At 55.2% G+C, this 14,065-nt stretch overlaps 2 protein-coding genes across 7 annotated transcripts; both read left to right on the forward strand.

The window, feature by feature from the left end:
* BAX (BCL2 associated X, apoptosis regulator) lies at positions 1 to 6,927 on the forward strand. Of its 4 annotated transcripts, XM_054464318.2 has the most exons (6): positions 14 to 146; positions 732 to 783; positions 871 to 1,017; positions 1,381 to 1,516; positions 5,944 to 6,048; positions 6,662 to 6,927. In XM_054464318.2, exons 1-6 carry the CDS (start codon positions 113 to 115, stop codon positions 6,764 to 6,766), a joined length of 579 nt encoding a protein of 192 aa, XP_054320293.1. In that variant the 5' UTR covers positions 14 to 112; the 3' UTR covers positions 6,767 to 6,927. The 4 variants fall into 4 exon arrangements, with proteins under 4 accessions (XP_063513368.1, XP_054320293.1, XP_054320294.1 ...); XM_063657298.1 differs by having other exon boundaries at positions 1 to 146; positions 5,944 to 6,927; XM_054464319.2 differs by lacking the exon at positions 732 to 783 and having other exon boundaries at positions 55 to 146.
* Positions 6,928 to 9,051: 2,124 nt separating this feature from the next.
* On the forward strand, positions 9,052 to 11,977 carry FTL (ferritin light chain). 3 transcript variants are annotated; one of them, XM_063657302.1, is made up of 6 exons: positions 9,105 to 9,459; positions 9,737 to 9,955; positions 10,282 to 10,706; positions 10,868 to 11,014; positions 11,379 to 11,504; positions 11,681 to 11,977. In XM_063657302.1, exons 3-6 carry the CDS (start codon positions 10,605 to 10,607, stop codon positions 11,831 to 11,833), a joined length of 528 nt encoding a protein of 175 aa, XP_063513372.1. In that variant the 5' UTR covers positions 9,105 to 9,459; positions 9,737 to 9,955; positions 10,282 to 10,604; the 3' UTR covers positions 11,834 to 11,977. The 3 variants fall into 3 exon arrangements, with proteins under 3 accessions (XP_063513371.1, XP_063513372.1, XP_063513373.1); XM_063657303.1 differs by lacking the exon at positions 9,105 to 9,459 and adding an exon at positions 9,491 to 9,586 and having other exon boundaries at positions 9,825 to 9,955; XM_063657301.1 differs by having other exon boundaries at positions 9,052 to 9,586; positions 9,825 to 10,706.
* The last annotated feature ends 2,088 nt before the right edge of the window (positions 11,978 to 14,065 follow it).

Below are 14,065 nucleotides of genomic sequence, written 5' to 3' on the forward strand. Positions count from 1 at the left end.
TTTGCGGGGCGGCCACGTGAGGGACGCACGTTCAGCGGGGCTCTCACGTGACCCGGGCGCGCTGCGGCCGCCCGCGCGGACCCGGCGAGAGGCGGCGGCGGGAGCGGCGGTGATGGACGGGTCCGGGGAGCAGCCCAGAGGCGGGGGTGAGGCGGGAGGCAGACGGGCGGGAGGAGGGCGAGCCCCCTCGCCGGCCCGTCCCAGGATCCTTCCTACCGGCCTGGGGCTGTGCGATCTCCAAGCACTGAGGGGCAGAAACTCCCGGATCGGGCGCTGCCAGCCTCCAGCCCCCTCCGTCCTCGGAGGTTCCTGGCTTTCTGATCCCCGTGCCCCGATCCCTGACTCTCTGGCGCTCTCGGACCCCCGAGAATCAGGGGATCTTGGAAGCCAAGCCCCCGGGCAGGCCCGGGCTTGTCGCCCGCACCACTTCCTGCCTCTGGCACTGGTGGGAGGGGCGGGTCTCGCCTCTGCCCCCTCAGGCCAGGGGTCTGGATGCATTTAGCGTTCCCCTAGCCTCTTTCCCCGGGGAGAATGTAGGATACAGGCGCAGCCTCCTGGCCTTTCTCCATCAGGGACTCAGTTGTCTGGGCACCCCGTCACTTTATCTGCTAGGGTCCCAGAAGTCCAGGGTCCCCAGCTCTGTCTTCCCTCAGGGGCCGTGAGCCTCCACAGTCTCCTGATCCCCTAGAACCCAAGAGTCCAGGCACCTCTTCCCTTCCTTTCTCCTCTAGGGCCCACCAGCTCTGAGCAGATCATGAAGACAGGGGCCCTTTTGCTTCAGGGGTGAGTTTGAGGTCTGATTATTGTGGCACAGATTTGAGGAGTGACACCCCGTTCTGATTCTGCACCCTCACTCCATCCCCACTCTAGTTTCATCCAGGATCGAGCAGGGCGAATGGGGGGGGAGGCACCCGAGCTGGCCCTGGACCCGGTGCCTCAGGATGCGTCCACCAAGAAGCTGAGCGAGTGTCTCAAGCGCATCGGGGACGAACTGGACAGTAACATGGAGCTGCAGAGGTGTGGGCCCCTGGGGACCCAGAAGTCCAGCCACTGGGCTCCTTCAGGACACAGGACTCTCAGCCCCGCATTCTCCTCCTCCCCTAAGAACTAGGAGTCTGGGCCCCACAACTCAGCGCAAGCATTCCGGACTCCCAGCCCTCCTCTCTGCCAGGATCTTAAAACCCTCCTTCAGGGAGTCATTTTTCCCACCTTCCTAAATGTCTGTCTTGTCCCCTTCCCTTGCCCCCCGTTGGCCTGTTGCTTTTCATTTCAGCCTGGCTTGGGGCTCAGTCTCCTTATCTTTAGTGTGCGGTGGATGCGGGAATTTCCACCATCAGCCTGATGCCCGCTCCCCGGCACTGGTTCTCCTCTCTCCTGCAGGATGATTGCCGCCGTGGACACAGACTCCCCCCGAGAGGTCTTTTTCCGAGTGGCAGCTGACATGTTTTCTGACGGCAACTTCAACTGGGGCCGGGTTGTCGCCCTTTTCTACTTTGCCAGCAAACTGGTGCTCAAGGTGGGCAGCTGCAGGGCAGTGAGCCCAGGGATGCTCCCCCTCAGACCTGTGAGGACCTGGGGATCGTGGTATCAACCCCCTGCAGTGGCCCAGTGACCACAGAGGGCATGGAGAGAGATGGCTGTGCACTGGGTGTCCGCTCCTTCTTTTATTCATTCAACAAGCATTTACTGGACCTGCTATGTGCCAGGCCTGTACCTGGCACCTGGGACACAGCACCGTACAAAGCAGGCTACATCCCTGCTTTCAGGGAGTTCACGTGCAGGGGCGAAGTAAAGTGGACAGTGTGATTTAGCAGAGTGGTCAGGAAAGACTTCTTTTTTTTTTTTTTTTTTTTTGAGATGGAGTTTTGCTCTTGTTGCCCAGGCTAGAGTGCAATGGCACGATCTTGGTCCACTGCAACCTCTGCCTCCCAGGTTCAAGCGATTCTCCTGCCTCAGCTTCGTGAGTAGCTGGGATTACGGGTGTGCACCATTATCCCTGGCTTTTTTTTTTTTTTTTTTTTGTATTTTTAGTAGAGATGGGGTTTCACCATGTTGGTCAGGCTGGTCTTGAACTCCTGACCTCAAGTGATCCACCCGCCTTGGCCTCCCAAAGTGCTGGGATTACAGGCATGAGCCACCGCAACCAGCCAGGAGAGACTTCTAAGAGCAGGTGACATCTAAGAGCAGGTGACATTAAAGCCAAAGGTGGAATGATAAGAAGGATGCAGTGATCTATAGTGATCAGGGGGAAGAGGCATCTGGTAGAGGGAACAGCAAGTGCAAAGGCCCTGAGGTAGGACCAAGCCTCATCTTTTGACGGTAGGGAGGAGGCCAGTGCTGTTGGAACAGAGTGAGCTGGGGAGAGGGTGGGAAAGAAGGGCACAGTCGGGCAGAGGCAGATTGTATGGAGTCTTTCAGGCTGCTGGAAAGACTTTTTTTTTTTTTTTTTTTGAGACAGAGTCTCACTTTGTTGCCCAGGCTGGAGTGCAATGGCGCCATCTCGGCTCACTGCAACCTCTGCCTCCCAGGTTCAAGTGAGCTAAAGCACTCCCAAGTAGCTAGAATTACAGGCAGGCACCACCACGCCTGGCTAGTTTTTGTATTTTTAGTAGAGACAGGTTTCGCCATGTTGGCCAGGCTGGTCTCAAACTCCTGGCCTTGAGTGATCCGCCCACCTTGGCCTCCGAAAGTGCTGGGATTACAGGCGTGAACCACTGTACCCAGCCTGGAAAGACTTTAACTTTACTCTGAGTGTGATGGGAGTGATTGGCTGGTTTTAAATACGGAAGTGACGGGACCTGATTTATAAATTTAAGAGATTATTCTAGCAAGTATAGATGCCCCTTGACTTGCAGTGCTGTTACATCCTAGTAATTCCATGATAAATTGAAAATAACATAAGTTGAAAATGCATTCAATGCCCTGATAAACCCATAGTAAGGTCAAAATTGTAAGTCGAACCATCATAAGTTGGGGACTGTCTGTATAGCAAAATGTTAATTGTAGAATCTAATTGTAGGTGGCGGCTATATGGCTTTTAACTGTGAAATTCTTTTAACTTTTCTTTATGAAGATTCTCATAAGAAAATATGGTGGGGGTGGTGGTGAAATGCTCCTGGCTGTTCTTGGTCAAAAGAGTTCATGGGTCACAAGGGCAGAAGCAAGGAGCCTGGAGAGGTGGCACCTGTCATAGTCTTACTGAAAGATGAGAAGCCCTGGTGGTAGCAGCAGAGGTGGGGGGGGGATTTTTTTTTTTTTTTTAAAGAGGTGGGGTCTTGCTCTGTTGGCCAGGCTGGAGTGCAGTAGTGATCATAGCTCACTGCAGCCTCAAACTGCTGGGCCCAAGCAGTTCTCTCACCTCAGTCTCCAGAGTAGCTGAGACTACAGGAGCATGCCACCACGTCCCACTAACTGTTGCATTAGCCTTTTTCTATAGAGATGGGGTCTCGCTATGTTGTCCAGGCTGGTCTCCAACAGGGAGGGATATTTCTTTTTGGAAGTTTTTTTTTTTTTTTTTTTTTTTTTTGAGACAGGGTCTTGCTCTGTTACCAAGGCTGGAGTGCAGTGGCATGACCTTGGCTCACTGCAGTCTCCACCTCCTAGGTTCAAGCAATTCTACCTCAGCCTCCTGAGAAGCTGGGGTTACAGGTGCTCCCCACCACACCAGCTAATGGGAGGGATATTTCTTTCTTTTTTTTTTTTTCTGAGATGGAGTCTCTCTTGGTTGCACCCAGGCTGGAGTGCAGTGGCACAATCTCAGCTCACTGCAACCTCCACCTCCTGGGTTTAAGCGATTCTCCTGCCTCAGTCTCCCGAGTAGCTTAGGATTACAGGCATCTGCCACCACACCTGGCTAATTTTTGCATTTTTAGTAGAGATGGGGTTTCACCATGTTGGCCAGGCTGGTCTCGAACTCCTGACCTCAGGTGATCTGCCTGCCTCGGCCTCCCAAAGTGCTGGGATTACAGGCGTGAGCCACCGTGCTCAGCCGAGAGGGATATTTCTTGATGTGTTTTCAAGATTGAGCTGATGGGGCTTGAACATCGGAGGTGAGAGGAATAGCAGTGCAGGTGATGGTGGGACCACCTACAGAGTGGGGATGACAGAATAGAAGTGGCCAGATAAAGGCTGCAGGAGAAGTCTTGGGAGTTGGGAGAGCAGGTCGGGGTCCATGGTCAGGGGTTGATCTTCTCTGGTCCAGAAAAGTCCTCTCTGGCTGGGCGTGGTGGCTCACGCCTGTAATCCCAGCACTTTGGGAGGCCGAGGCGGGCGGATCACGAGGTCAGGAGATCGAGACCATTCTGGCTAACATGGTGAAACCCCGTCTCCACTAAAAATACAAAAAATTAGCCAGGCGTGGTGGTGGGCGCCTGTAGTCCCAGTTACTCGGGAGGCTGAGGCAGAGGAATGGCGTGAACTGGGAGGCGGAGTTTGCAGTGAGCCGAGATTGCACCACTGCACTCCAGCCTGGAGCGACAGAGTGAGACTCCGTCTCAAAAAAAAAAAAAAAAAAGAAAAGTCCTCTCTGGGGAAGTGACATTTGCCCTGAGAACTGAAGGGTAAGAATTTGCTTGGCCGGTTTAGGCGGAAACAGGAGTACATGAAGTCCTGAGGCAGGAAGAATTTGATGGGAATTTAAAAAATTAAAAAAAAAAAAAAAATGGGGCCGGGCATGGTGGCTCACACCTGTAATTCTGGCACTTTGGGAGGCTGAGGCATGCGGATCACCTAAGGCCAGGAGTTTGAGACCAGCCTGACCAACATGGTGAAATCTTGTCTGTACTAAAAATACAAAAAAAAATAGCCCGGTGTGATGGCGGGTACCTGTAATACCAGCTGCGTGGGAGGCTCAGGCAGGAGAATCACTTAAATCCGGGAGGGGAAGGTTGCAATGAGCCGAGATTGCGCTATTGTACTCCAGCTGGGCAACAAGATCAAAACTCCGTCTCAAAAAAAAAAAAAAAAAAAAAAAATTAGCCAGGCATGTTGGCAGGCACCTGTAATCCCAGCCCTTTGGGAGGCTGAGGCAGGAGAATTGCTTGAACCCGGAAGGCAGAGCTTTCAGTGAGCCGAGATTGCGCCACTGCACTCCATCCTGGGTGTCAGAGCAAGACTCCATCTTAAAAAAAAAAAAAAAAATGGAAGCAGCTTAGCGAGGCACAAAACAGGAAGTGGAAAGGTGGAGTGAGGTCAGGCCAGAGCCTGCACACAGGCCTTGTGGGCTGCGCTGTGCCTTCGGGTCTTCATCCTGAGGGTACTGGGGAGCCACAGAAGGCTCAGGGGTGGGGCAGTTGAGAGTAACATTATCTTGTTTACAATTTTATTTATTTATTTATTTATTTATTGAGACGGATTCTTGCTCTATTGTCCAGGCTGGAGTGAAATGGCGTGATCTGGGCTCACTGCAACCTCTGCCTCCTGGGTTCAAGTGATTCACCTGCCTCAGCATCCCAAGGAGCTGGGATTACAGGTGCCTGCCACCACACCCAGCTAATTTTTGTATTTATTTATTTTGAGATGGAGTTTTGCTCTTGTTGCCCAGGCTGGAGTGAAATGGCGCAACCTCAGCTCACTGCAACCTCCGCCTCCCGGGTTCAAGCAATTCTCCTGCCTCAGACTCCCAAGTAGCTGGAATTACAGGCTTGCGCCACCACACCTGGCTAATTTTGTATTTTTAGTAGAGATGGCGTTACTCCATGTTGGTCAGGCTGGTCTTGAACTCCCGACCTCAAGTGATCTGCCTGCCTTGGCCTCCCAAAGTGCTGGGATTACAGGCATGAGCCGCCGCACCTGGCCATGTTTACAATTTTTGAAGCTGACTTCAATTGTGGGTGGCAGAAATCTTTGAGGGGAGGCAAAGAATTGAGAAAGGAGGCTTGGGGCCACTATCTCCAGGCAGTGGGGACAAGGTTCAGTCCCTAACGCCCACTCCACTCCCCACAGGCCCTGTGCACCAAGGTGCCCGAACTGATCAGAACCATCATGGGCTGGACATTGGACTTCCTCCGGGAGCGGCTGTTGGGCTGGATCCAAGACCAGGGTGGTTGGGTGAGACTCCTCAAGCCTCCTCACCCCCACCACCACGCCCTCACCACCACCCCTGCCCCACCGTCCCTGCCCCCTGCCACTCCTCTGGGACCCTGGGCCTTCTGGAGCAGGTCACAGTGGTGCCCTCTCCCCATCTTCAGATCATCAGATGTGGTCTATAATGCGTTTCCTTACGTGTCTGATCAATCCCTGATTCATCTACCCTGCTGACCCCCCAGTGACCCCTGACCTCGCTGTGACCTTGACTTGATTAGTGCCTTCTGCCCTCCCTGGAGCCTCCACTGCCTCTGGAATTGCTCAAGTTCATTGATGACCCTCTGACCCCAACTCTTTCCTTTTTTTTTTTTTCACTGAGAAGGGGTCTCGCTATGTTGCCCAGGTTGGTCTCGAACTCCTGGCCTCAAGCGATCCTCCCGATTCAGCCTCTCAAAGTGCTGGGATTACAGGTGTGAGCCACCATGCCTGGCCTGCGTCCAGCTCTTTAATGCCCATTCATCTTAGTCCCCTGCCCACAATCCTGCCTTCTGGCCTCCTCCATCCCTGATCCCGCCTCTGCCTGCCCAGGGGCTGCCCCTGGCCGAGTCGCTGAAGCGACTGATGTCCCTGTCCCCAGGACGGCCTCCTCTCCTACTTTGGGACGCCCACGTGGCAGACCGTGACCATCTTCGTGGCTGGAGTACTCACCGCCTCACTCACCATCTGGAAGAAGATGGGCTGAGGCCCCCAGCTGCTTTGGACTGTGTTTTTCCTCCATAAATTATGGCATTTTTCTGGGAGGGGTGGGGATTGGGGGACATGGGCATTTTTCTTACTTTTGTAATTATTGGGGGGGTGGGGAAGAGTGGTCTTGAGGGGGTAATAAACCTCCTTCGGGACACACTTCGGCATCTGAGTCACTGGGTCTCTGCCCCGCTCCCCGGCACATCAGGAGAGCAGGCCCTGCCTGCCGCCCCACGCCAGGCCTAGAGATACCTGCTTGGGCCACTCAGGGACGTGGGGCTCTCTGCAGTCACTTGACATCATTTCTGGGGTGCCCTGTGGGGTCTGTGGGTTAGGGATTAGTTGGTCCCGGGCCTGACCTGCAGGAGCTCACGGGAAAGGAGGGTGATTGGTGGCACATCTGTTGCAGCCCAGGATGATCTGTGCAGGACAGAGGCAGCGGTCTGTGAGGCCTGAGCAGGCGTGTGGGTAGGGGAAGAACAGCGCAGCCGGCTGCAGAGCAAGCCTCTGGGGCCCGGGGACCAGAGCCTGGAGTGTCACACATGGGACCTCAGGAGGCCATACCTTTACTGAGCTGGAGAATGGGAGTGGGGGGAGGAGGGATGGGAGGACTAAGGGAGCAGGAAGGGCTCTGGAGCCTGGTGGTGATGTCGCTGGAGGGTGGCAGGCTGAGGACACCAGGGCGAGGGCCCACGGGAGAGGCCTCCTGAGCTGGGCTGAGGACAGAGAGGACTGAGAGTCCCCTGGCTGGGGACTGAGAGGCTGGAGGGCAGGGCAGAGGAGGAGGAACCTGGTCTGGCCCCACAGCTGGGTGGGGCCCCCCTGGAGAGGAACTGCCGGAAGAAGGTGCTGAGCTCAGAGGCCCAGTGACCTTAGACACAGGCGGAGCGAAGACAAGGGGGCTAGAGGATGTGGGTTCTCAGTCACAGGGTCTCTGGCGCCCCCCTCTGGGTCTTTACCCCCTCCCATCTCTGGGTTTCTGTTCCCACTTCTTTCTCCGAGTCTGTTCCCACCCCACCTTTGGCCCTCTTTCTCTGGGCCTCTTTCCACCCCCGGCACCCAGACCTCTGGCCCCCTCTCTCTGGGTCTCTGTCCCCCCCTCTGGATCTCTGGCCCCCCATCTCTCTCTGAGTCTGTCCCCCCACCCTGAGTTTCTGTCCCCCTCTCTCTCTGGGTCTCTGTCCTCTCTCTGGCTGTCACCCTCTCCTGGGTCTCTGTACCTCCTGTCTCTCTGGGTCTCTTTCCCTCTCCCCAGTGTCTGTCCTCCGCCCCCGGGTCCCTGTCCCCCCCCGCCGGGTCTCTGTCCCCTTCTCTCTGAGTTCCTGACCCCCCTCTCTCTGGGTCTCTGTCACCCTCTCTCTGGGTCTCTGTCCCCCCTTCTCTGGATCTCTGTCCCCACCTCTCTCTGGATCTCTGTCCCCTACTCTGGATTTCTATCCGCCCCCCGCCGGGTCCCTCTGGGTCTCAATCCCCCCCATCCCCGGGTCTCTGTACCTCCCTACCTCTGTCCCCCCCACCTCTGTCCCCCTCTCCCTCTGGGTCTCTGTCCCCCTCTCTAGATCTGTCCCCCTCTCTAGATCTGTCCCCCTCTCTCTCAGGGTCTCTGTACCCCTCTCTCGGGATCTCTGTACCCCTCTGTCTCTGGGTCTCTTTTCCCCTCTCTCTGGGTCTCTGTCCCCCCGCCCAGGTCTCTGTCCCCCTCTCTCTCAGGGTCTCTGTCTGAGTCTCTTTTTCTCTGGGCCTCTGTCTCCCCACCCCACATTCTCTATGGTCTTCAGATCCTGGCTGTCTCAGCCCCTCCTCTCCCTCCACCTATGGGCCCCAAGGCCCCTCTCGGCCGACTAAAGGTCTCTGGGCTGAGGTATGACATTTGGTAAATGAGTAACTCGGGCCCCACAGTCAACGGAGTGCTTTGGGCGGCTGCCCCTCCTCCATGGACTCTTCCCAGAGACCCCAAGTCAGGAGAGAGAGAGGAGCAGAGGATCAATGAGTGTACACTGAGCCACCACCCAGAGTGAGGGGACAATATGGCCACAGGCAGGATCCCAGAAAAAAAAAAATTATGGGAACCAAAAAGACACGGAGACAAAGCACACAGCCGGCTTCCAACAAGGGGGGACCTTGGGGAAGGGGGCCCGATTTGGGTCTGAGCCAGGTCTAGTTCTGAGGGTCCCACCAAAAAAGTCGGGGAGTGCCAAGGGGATGAGGTCACCGAGTGGCCCCACCCCCATCCGTCCCCGCGGGGGGCCCCTTCCCGCGCTGAGCTCAGCATGACTCAGCAGTCGCTGCCTGCAACAAGGACCCCAGATACCTGCCTGGCGGGGCATCTGCAGATCCCCTCGGTCAGGGGCTGCCCCGCCTGGGCTGTTCGGAGCAGCTCCTCTGTAGGGCAGGGCCTGACCTCACCCGACACCCCAGTGGCTTCAGCTCCCTGCCCAGCGCACGGGCTGCCTCCATCAGGGCACTTAAGTAGGGTCAAGGTTTGCGCCGACTCCGTCTCCCAGAAATCAACATGGACCAGGCCCACTTAAAAAATATGCATTAGTCGAAGACAGACGTCTCGTCCATAGGTCCCAGACTCTGTCCACAACGCAGGGCTTCTCTTTGTGGGCCTGAAAGAGCACACGTCAGGCAAGACACGAGGGCAACTTCAGAGACACTGCTCAGGGCCACGGAGAATTCTCGAAGTCTGTGAGTTGCCTCCAAAACAGCCTCCAGGAAATGCAATCCCAGAGACACCGCAAAGCTCGAAACAGACTTTTCATTCCTCCCCGTTTCCACTCCCAGAAAAAGCCTGGGCCCCTGAAAGAGCTCCAAGGTATCCCCAAAGTCCCAGCCCATCTTTGGAGGGTTCCAGAGGGCTGTCCAGGGTTCCAGAAGTCACCCTACCTCATACAATGCTCCTCCTGGGCTTCCCGCACTGGGTGAAAACCACGGCTCCAGAATAACTGCCCTTTCCAACTTGCAGAGCACCTCAAGAACCTAAAGATCTCCCCGGGGAGGGCTCCAAAATATAGAGAGTTTGCATCGTGAACCCCCACCTCTGTAAATCCCAGGACTCCAGTCCCGGCACCACTCCATCTTCCAGAGATCTCCAGGGGTCCAGAAATAACACCTCACAGCCTTCCAAGCTTCCCAAGGATCTGGAGACTCCTTATCTCGCAGCGCAAACCTCAGGCAACTACAGGTCTTCCCTGCACCTCTGAGGTGCCCCTCCCCCCACTCAAGGTTCCAGAAAAAATCCATGCCCTCGGAAACCCCAGAATCTTACTTTCCCGAGGCACCCCCAGGACCCCAGGGTCATCAGTTCACAGGGCTGTTAGTGCTCCCATAAAACTCTAGCCTCCCAGAGGGACCCCAGCCCCCACCCTCCCGCCCACGAAACCCTACATTTCCAGAATCAGCCCCAGGGCCCCAACCCCCCCAAGCCCCCATTTCACAACACGCTGGCGCTACAGGCGCGTGACTTCCCCTTGCTTTGGGGCGGGGGGCTGAGACTCCTATGTGCTCCAGATTGGTCAGGCACGGCCTTCGGCCCCGCCTCCTGCCACCGCAGATTGGCCGATAGCCCGCCCCGAGCGCCCCGCCTCTGAGGGCCAGCGCACTATAAAAGAAGCCGCCCTCGCCACGTCCCCTCGCAGTTCGGCGGTCCCGCGGGTCTGTCTCTTGCTTCAACAGTGTTTGGACGGAACAGATCCGGGGACTCTCTTCCAGCCTCCGACCGCCCTCCGATTTCCTCTCCACTTGCAACCTCCGGGACCATCTTTTCGGCCATCTCCTGCTTCTGGGACCTGCCAGCACCGTTTTTGTGGTTAGCTCCTTCTTGCCGACCAACCATGAGCTCCCAGATTCGTCAGAATTATTCCACCGACGTGGAGGCAGCCGTCAACAGCCTGGTCAATATGTACCTGCAGGCCTCCTACACCTACCTCTCTCTGGTGAGTCCCCAGGACGCCCCTGGCCCTAATTTCTTCCAGCTGCGCACCTCCGGCCCTCACTGCACGCGCCGGCCTTCTTTGTGCGGTCGGGTAAACAGAGGGCGGAGTCCCCCTTGGCCTCGCCTCCCCCTAACCATTGTTGCCTCCATCTCTTCCCGTAGGGCTTCTATTTCGACCGCGATGATGTGGCTCTGGAAGGCGTGAGCCACTTCTTCCGCGAATTGGCCGAGGAGAAGCGCGAGGGCTACGAGCGTCTCCTGAAGATGCAAAACCAGCGTGGCGGCCGCGCTCTCTTCCAGGACATCAAGGTAACTAGTGTGTGGGTAATGGACTACATCTCCCAGCAGGCCGTGCGCGCGAGGAGCCTTGATTTGAGGGCTTAGGTGTTGCGTGGGCTTCTGGGAGATTGAGTTCGGTCTTGTGAACCCTCTTAACGGCTGGAAATAGAGGCACACCTCGTGCAGTGCCCCCAAGACGCGGCAGTCCACACCGCTGCATGGTCTTAGGGACGTGTAGCTGTAAGAGCTAGGACAGGGTGCGGAGAGTGATAAATACAAGCTGTTACATGTCTTTGTGGCCTGGGCCTCTGACCCCCAACGACTCTTGGGAAATGTAGGTTTAGTTCTATGTGCCGAGTGTGTGTATTCTGAGCCATTTCTCCCTTCCGTATAGAAGCCAGCTGAAGATGAGTGGGGTAAAACCCCAGACGCCATGAAAGCCGCCATGGCCCTGGAGAAAAAGCTGAACCAGGCCCTTTTGGATCTTCATGCCCTGGGTTCTGCCCACACGGACCCCCATGTACGTACCCCCTGCATCCATGGCTACCCAACTATACTCCTCAAGCCTCTGCTCCCTTTGGGCAAATTTCCTTCAGAGCCTCATTTCACACCTGTCACATTTTAATCTGCAACTGGCTGCTCTCTCTCCCTCTTTTCCAGGGATTGGGTTTCTAATTTCTCCCTCTTCTCTCTCAGCTCTGTGACTTCCTGGAGACTCACTTCCTAGATGAGGAAGTGAAGCTCATCAAGAAGATGGGTGACCACCTGACCAACCTCCACAGGCTGGGAGGCCCGGAGGCTGGGCTGGGCGAGTATCTCTTCGAAAGGCTCACTCTCAAGCACGACTAAGAGCCTTCTGAGCCCAGCGACTTCTGAAGGGCCCCTTGCAAAGTAATAGGGCTTCTGCCCAAGCCTCTCCCTCCAGCCAATAGGCAGCTTTCTTAACTATCCTAACAAGCCTTGGACCAAATGGAAATAAAGCTTTTTGATGCAGCTGGTGGTTTTGTGTGTGGTGTGGAAGATGAGGTGGGATCTGTTCTCATAAAGCTTCTGGCTGGGTTGGGATGCCAGTGAAAGAGGAGGTGGCCCCATCTCCCATTTTCTTACCTGTCCTAAGACAAGAAGCTATCTGGGTAGTGTTGAACCTGAGGGTTCTCTGCTTGCCTGGCTGTTAACTGTCCCTCCCAGATGGTAGAGATAGACTCCAGGGAGTTGAATTAAGACCTAGGTTGGTATCTAGAAACAGATCTGTCAGGTCTCAGCCAGAAACAGCCCTATTTAATGAGTGATTATGGGGCCGGGTGGGTTGATCACCTGATGTCAGGAGTTCGAGACCAGCCTGACCAACATGATGAAACCCCATCTCTACTAAAATACAAAATTAGCCGGGTGTGGTGGCTCATACCTGTAATCCCAGCTAGTCAGGAGGTTGAGGTAGGAGAATCGCTTGAACCTGGGAGGTGGAGGTTGCAGTGAGCTGAGATCGCGTCATTGCACTGCAGCCTGGGCAAAAAGAGCGGAACTCCCGTCTCAAACAAAAAACATGTCTGCCTCACGGAGGTTGCGGTGAGCTGAGATCACGCCACTGTGCTCCAGCCTGGGCAACAGAGTAAGATTCTGTCTCAAAAGCCTCAATTCTGGGAGGCAGTTGGAATTATTAGGCCCTTTATATGGGCACATTGACGCTATTGCTATGCAACTTGCATGGCAACCAGGAGGCTCACTAAGGTCTTTGCTCCAGAGTTTAGAGATTACAGCCCAAGCTTCAGTAATCCCAATGTGAGGCGCACACTGAGAGGAACTGGCAAGTGGAGCTGAGCAGCCAGGAACACGTGAGGCCCAAGCAATGCTGGACAAGGGGTTTAGGGTTCATCATAGAAATGGGATGTGAAACTTTGGGCCGGATTCTCCAAATGGGAACTGAAGAAGCTTAAAAGGCACTTGCTGGGTCCAAGCTGCAAAACTGCTGTGTCAGCTCTGACTCCTCCCCCTTCTTCCCCTGGGGCTGGGGCAGGGTGGTTCAAGCCTGTAATCACAGCACTTTGGGAGGCCAAGGCAGGAGGATCACTTGAGCCCAGGAGTTTGAGACCAGCCTAGGCAACATAGGGAGACCCCCATTCTCTAAAAGAAAAAAATAAATTTAACCAGGTGTGGTAGCAAGTACCTACAGTCCCTGTTACTTGTGAGGCTAAGGCGAGAAGATCACTGGAGCCTGGGAGGTTGAGGCTGCAGTGAGCCATGATTGCTCCACTGCACTCCAGTCTGGGATTCAGAGGCAGACCCTGTATCAAAAAAAGAAGTGGCTGGGCACGGTGGGTCACACCTGTAATCCCAGCACTTTGGGAGGCCAAGGCGGGCAGATCACCTGAGTTTAAGAGTGGAGACCAGCCTGGCCAACAACGTGAAACCCCGCCTCTACTAAAAATACAAAAATTAGCCTGATGTAGTGGCGTGCTCCTGTAGTCCCAGCTACTCAGGGGGCTAAGGCAGGAGAATTGCTTAAACCCAGGAGGCGGAGGTTACAGTGAGCCGAGACAAGATTGCTCTCCACAGCACTCCAGCCTGGAAGCAAGGCGAGACTCTTGTCTAAAAAAAAAAAAAAAACCATCCTGGCCAACATGGTGAAACCCCATCTCTACTCAAAATACAAAAATTAGCTGGGCGTGGTGGTGGGCAACTGTAATCCCAGCTACTCTGGAGGCTGAGGCAGTAGATTCACTTGAACCCGGGCATGAGCCGAGATCATGCCACTGCACTGCAGCCTGGTGACAGAGTGAGACTCTGTCTCAAAAAAAAAAAAAAAAAAAAAGCTACACGAGGTTCACAGCTGTCCTATAGATCTTCCTCCCAGTCACATAGCCCCTTTATGCCAAAGATGTCTTAAGCCAAATTTTTGCCACTTGCAAATCAAGTCCCAAGTAAGCAATCAGAGATATCTTCCATGAATGACACTGGAATTTTAGAGCAGCAAAATCCAAGTCTCTCTAGAATAGGAGGATGAGCTCAGACCAGGGAAGGGGTGGCATTGGGGGGATGTCAGAGCCAGGCCCACCAAGTGTTCATGTCTGACCACACCTGGGA

The sequence above is a fragment of the Pongo pygmaeus genome, chromosome 20 (assembly GCF_028885625.2).
Source record: "Pongo pygmaeus isolate AG05252 chromosome 20, NHGRI_mPonPyg2-v2.0_pri, whole genome shotgun sequence".
NCBI lineage: Eukaryota > Metazoa > Chordata > Mammalia > Primates > Hominidae > Pongo > Pongo pygmaeus.